The sequence below is a fragment of the Carlito syrichta genome, unplaced genomic scaffold (genome assembly GCF_000164805.1).
Source record: "Carlito syrichta isolate Samal-C Ts95f unplaced genomic scaffold, Tarsius_syrichta-2.0.1 Scaffold309897, whole genome shotgun sequence".
Lineage (NCBI taxonomy): Eukaryota > Metazoa > Chordata > Mammalia > Primates > Tarsiidae > Carlito > Carlito syrichta.
The window spans coordinates 116,956-122,876 of NW_007253993.1; the positions used below are offsets into that span (position 1 = coordinate 116,956).

At 44.5% G+C, this 5,921-nt stretch overlaps 1 protein-coding gene across 4 annotated transcripts in view; it reads right to left on the minus strand.

Moving 5' to 3' along the window:
- Nucleotides 1–288: 288 nt before the first annotated feature.
- Nucleotides 289–5,921, minus strand: part of TMEM128 (transmembrane protein 128) — a 13,537-nt gene continuing 7,904 nt past the window's right edge. The window contains exons 4-5 of one of the 4 annotated variants that reach the window (XM_021717640.1): nt 5,139–5,247; nt 289–318 (exon numbers count right to left, since the gene is read on the minus strand). In XM_021717640.1, coding sequence (XP_021573315.1) covers nt 5,148–5,247 — 100 coding nt within the window. In that variant the 3' untranslated portion in view covers nt 289–318; nt 5,139–5,147. Of the gene's footprint in view, nt 319–3,354; nt 3,644–4,612; nt 4,666–5,138; nt 5,248–5,921 lie in introns of those variants that run through there. The other 3 variants (XM_008068216.1, XM_021717639.1, XM_021717641.1) reach the window with 3 other exon arrangements.

The window sequence follows — 5,921 nt, forward strand, 5'->3', positions numbered from 1 at the left end:
GCTCTGCTCTGCAATGTCCAGGGTCCTGGTTGGGAAGAGTTGATGCTATGGTCTGAATGTTTATATCCCCCACAAAATTCGTATGTTGAATCGTAATCCGACAGGTGATGGTGTTAGAAGATGCAGCCTTGGAGAAGTTATTAGGGCAGAGGGGAGAGCCCTCATGAATGGGATTAGTGCCCTCATAAAAGAGGTCCTAAACTGTCTGAGCATGGTGGCTCTCATCTGTGATCTCAGAACTTTGGGAGGCCAAGATGGGAGGATTGCTCGAGCCCAGGAGTTCGAGACCAGCCTAGGCAACAGAGCAAGACCTTGTCTCTACAAAAAAAAATTAAAAACGAGCTACGCCTAGTGGTGCACACCCGTAGTCCCAGCTACTTGGGAGGCTGAGGCAGGAGGATCACTTGAGTCCAGAAGGCCGAGGCTTCAGTGCGCTATAATCATGCCACTGCACTCCAGTTTGGGTGACAGAGTAAGACCCTGAATTAAAAAAAAAAAAGCAGGTCAGAGATATTCCGATATTCCTCACCACTCTTACCACATGAGGATACCACAAGAAGGCACCATCTACAAGGAACGGAGCCTCAGCAGACATTAATTCTGCCAGCACTCTGACCTTGGGTTTCTAGCCTCCAGAAATGTAGGAAATAAATTTCTGTGATTTATAAGCCACCCAGTCTGGGATGGGAAGCAATGTCATGTGGAATACCATGACATTGTTACAGCAGTTCAAACAGACTAAGACATTTGGATAGCTGGAAAAGTCCCGGTCAGGGCTGGAATCATCTGGAGGTTTCTTTACTCATATTCTGGTGCCTGGAAGAAGATCACCCAAAGGCCGGGCTCAGCTGGGACACGGACCAGAGCACTTACGCATGGCCTCGTTTTGTGGCTTGAATCTCTATGGCCTTGTGTCTGGCTTTGAAGCAAAGAGCAACCTGGAAGGGAATATACGGAGAACAATCATTTCCAGAGAAGTAGGCAGAAGCTGCGTGGCTTCAGGACTTAGCCTTTGAAGTGACTTAGCCTTTGAAGCCATGTAGCATCACTTTTAGCAAGCTCTATTGGTGAAAGTAGTTATAAGCCTACCCAGATTCAAGAGAAGATAGCGTCCCCCCTCAATGGGAGGCGTGTCAAAAAATACAGGGCCCTCTCTTGAAACCATCACGGCAATTCTGCATTCAACCCTAGTGTTATATAAGCTGAGCCTTGGCCAGGGAAATTCCAAGTTGCTGAGCCGTGCCCAGCCTCCATCCCTGCCACCACGTGCCTTGTACAGGGGCCCATCGAGCAAGCACTGGGCAGCTGGGGAAAGGGGCTGACAGATATCCGTGAAACATGCCATCTTACCCATCTCCTCGGCGGGAGATGCCGGTTGGTGAGCATTCACAAGTCATGCAGATCTCCACACTCTGTAGCCACTCCCAGACCCATCCACACCCCTCTTCCCCATGGCTCCTTGGCACCAGTCTTCCGACACTTTTCTTCCCAAGTCACTGGCCACCTGGCCAGACTGCTGGCCTGTCAGCAACCACCCTTGAGGCAGTGTAGATTTGTATGCTGAACGTCTCTTAGTCCAACCAAATGCACCCCCTCAACATCCTGCTCACCAGGAGGGTCTTCCTGCACTGCCATCCTCCGGGGCCACCACTGGGGGGGGGCTGTCGTGCGACAGCTGCCAGCTTTTTGCAGAAGCGCCTGCAGGATCAGGCATGAGAAACCCCCATGCGACCACTGTTTTCTTTCAGTAAATGGAAGACCCTGACCAGTAGGATGCTTTTCTGAGCAGAAGCTTAGGACATATTATTTAAGCATTTCCCCCACTGGACCCTCATAGGCTTAGAGAGGCGCTCACCTGAGTTGGGTGTTCAGTTTCTGTCAGGGACCAGTAGCACGTAAGTTGTTTCTCAAAAGGAAGATGATGATCTACGGAAGGAAGCATGCATTTGCTCTAAAATCCTTGGACTCGGCACTGTGATTCTTCCACTGATTCCACCAGTGTCTCCTGGCATCCCTGTCTGCCACAGACACTTCAGGTGTCACTGCTTTGTTGCGAGACCCAAGCAATAGAGCAGCTCACACTATAGCCTGGCCATGCTTCAGAGCTGCTCTGGCTCTGATACTCCAAACGGGCAGCCTGTGGGTTCCTCAGTAAATCAGTCAAAGTCACACACACAAATGTGGTCTACGTTGGCCCCAATAGCTAAAATTTCCCATGGGCATTGTGCATCTCGTCTTAACGTAAGTAGTACCCGCATCAGCAGCTTTTCTTTTAGTGGGGGCAATATCCTAACATGTTCCAGGTCGCTAAAACTTCACTGAGGTGACAGGATCCTGAATTTTTGTGGAGTTTATCTCCCATTCTTTATCTATCTATCATCTATCCATCCATCCATCCACACACACTGCATACACACACACACAAAACCAGAGGGACCCAAAAAAACCAGAATTATCTTCTAGAGGCAGGCTGCTTGTAGTACAGGCTTCCCTCCACTAGGTGCGTGTTCTAGGAACCCACGGGCATCAGTCACCAGCTAGCATTGTCGTGAGAGGCTGCGTTTTGCTTTAATTTCTTTTTTTTTTTTGGAGATTCTTTCAGTGCATTTGGCCATTTCATGATGGGTGATGTACAAGAGCATCTGCCCATACCATGCTGAGTGTTCAGCAGTCTTTGGCCAAAAACAGCATGACTCTCGTGCCCACACTCCCTATTCACCCAATCTGATCCTGAGTGACTAGTTTCCTGGGATGAAAAAGGTCCTCAAAGGGAAACGTTTTGCTGATGTGGAAGAGGTGAAACAAGATGGCAGAAGCACTAAAAGGCCTCAACCTTAGCTAAATAAGCCTCTATCAACTGAGAACCGCCTCAGTCACTTTTTGGTGCTAATAGCAAAAAACAGAAGCTATTCCAGAGTCTGTATGAACAAAACCCACAAGAAAGTTATAAAAATATTTTATTTAAATGATACCGAAAAAAGTAAGCATACTTAAAAATAATTAAAAGTTCGTGTTAGGAAATGCTTAAAAAAACAGTAATTTGCACAATGACAAAATCTAAAGTAATGGGAAAAAGTAAAATACTGTCGCTTGGTCCTCTCACCTAAAAAAGCCACGATTAAAATGAGACATATAGTAATTACTGGAGTCGGGTTAAAGGCACATGACCACCACAGTCCTCTACACAACATTTTATACAACAAACTGCGATCACTTAAATGGAAAAGTAAGCAACTCATTTAAAATCCGGGAGTGCATTATGAAACCAACTTCTCCAAAGATTCAAACAAATTAACATTACAAAATAGTTATTTCTATACAGTAGACTTCCGAAAAATTCAATAATCACTTGAGTTTAAGAACATGCAAATGAAATGTAATTTATTTCAACTTCAACAACAGATATACAAAGTCACCATTTTTCCCAGGAACTACACACTTGGCAGATGAAAAAACACAGTGTAACTTTTCTGCTGTTTGCGATGCTTTCAGGTCGCTGGATGTTTAATCATTCACTTTAAACTTCCATATCTAGCTGGGTGTGGTGGTGCATGCCTGGAATTCATTTGGGTGGTTGAGGCAGGAGGATTCCTTGAGCCCAGGAGTTCTAGGCCAGCCTAGGCAATATAACAAGACCCTATCTCTAAAAACAAAACAAAACAAAACAAAAATATTTACTTCTTTACATGTACTTAAATCTGAAAGAAAACCAGTATTTATGCTTCAAGTAAAACACTATATCCTAAGATATTGAATTTAACATTAAAAGCATAATCAACCTATCTATGATCTATATAACACTGCCTGACCCTCCATTACCAATTATAAATTCATATCAGCAGTAAGTCAAATGCTCCCAAACAGGCCAAGAGCGGTGGCTCAAGCCTATAATCTCAGGACTTTGGGAGCCCGAGGCGAGAGGATTGCCTGAGCCCAGGGTTCAAGACCAGCCTGGGCAACTTGGCAAAACTTCATCTCTACGATAAATCAAAAAATTAGCCAGGCAGGGCAGCGCACGCCTGTAGTTCCAGCTACTTGGAAGGCTGAGGCGAAAGGATCGCCTGAGCCCAACAGGTCAAGGCTGCGGTGGCCATGAGCGTGCCACTGCACTCCAGCCTTGGTGACAGAGACTCCAACCCCCACAAAAAAGCTCCTAAACATCTGCAAAAACTCAAAGCCCAAGAACCAAAGAAGAGTTAATGACATTAAAAGGGAGGGGTGGGTGGCAGGGCCAGAGGAGGAAATGTTCTGAGCCTGTGCGAGCGCCTCAAGGCCTGAAGCCCTGAGCACGGGACGGAGAGTGTACTGTGAGGAGTTCCTACACTTGGCAATACTGAGACAGCCCATTTCTTTCTCACACAACTACCATGCACTTTCTTTAAAGAGCCACAGGGAGAACATGCTGTGTTAGCTAAAATGTCCACTTTAATTGCCACTCTAATAATTTGGCTTTTATCTCTCTGGGCCTCAGTTTCCATATCCGTAAACCGCTGTAGGAAGATTTACTCCATGTTGTGATATAAGTGACATAAGGCACTATCTCTGTTCTTTTCACCAAGCACAGGGAGCAGGTATTCTCAATGCATAATTACTTCACAAGTCAGTTACCTGACACTGAGAAACAGACCCCACTGTGTAAGGCAGCTGGCCCCAGGATAGGGTGGTCTGTGGAGAGGCAGAAACTCTATGAATCACACAAAAGAAAAAGGCTGATGTGTCAGCTAACAGATTTTTATGAGGCAGCCAAGACATTTAGATGATAGCTGAATTTCTTCCCCTAGTTGGGTAAAATTACCCATTCTTCCCATGTTCCCAGTCCTCAAAAACAATCTAACCAACAGTCACTGGGTATAAGTTGATGGGAGGTGACTTTAATATAAAATAGTCTAATGTGTGAATTTAGCCATCCCATCCTTTGAAAGGCAGAGTGCCTTCCCTAAAAAGTAATCACTTAGAACTCGTCACAAAAGAAAGGCCTCAATCTTTTATCTCAGAGTTCAGTGGATAAACAGTTCAGGTATGAGTGTAACTGAAAATAATTAAGAAGCAATGTGTTATAGCTGCATCTGCTGAAAAGTGTGATGAAAAATGCGTTTCAAATAAGTTCATTATTAGAAAGATCACTGCAGATATCTTACCTTCAAAAATCATCCAAGGAGTGAGATAAACATTACAACTCCCATAAACTGGGTAAACAACAACAGTGGAGTGAAAAATGACCATACATGCCATAAAGCAATGTTGAAGCTGAAAAGAACAATAGAAAAATAAACTGTTGGCAACTATAACTGTAATCCACACAAACATATTTTATTCTAGAATCTAGACTTAAATTAGGGAAAGTTCATCCAGCCAGCAACTTTCTAAATATATTTCTTAGATCTGTGTCTTAGCCAATATTGGAAAGGAAAACTCTGAATACCCTTATGGAACTATCACAATTTCTTCAAAAAGTACTTGGAACTGGAATCACTAAGGGTCTTCTAATGGGAGTTGAAATAGCTTAATAAAAACAAGTCTCTTGCCAGGCACAGTGGCGCATGCCTATAATCCCAGCACTTTGGGAGGCTGAGGTTAGAGGACTGCCTGAGCCCAGGGGTTCACAACCAGCCTGGGCAACTTGGTGAGACCTCATCTCTACAATAAATCAAGAAAAATTAGCTGGGCGTGGTGGTGCATGCCTGCAGTTCCAACTACTTGGAAGGCTGAAGTGGAAGGATCACCTGAGCCCAGCAGGTCGAGGCTGTGGTAGCCATGAATGTGTCACTGCACTCCTGCCTAGGCGACAGAGTGAGTCTGTGACTCAAAACAAAAAACAAGTCCCTTACTATCTGTAATAGAACAAGAATTTATTATTATTATTTTTTTTTAATTAATTTATTTTTTTTGAGTTGGAGTCTCACTCTGTCACCCAGACTGGA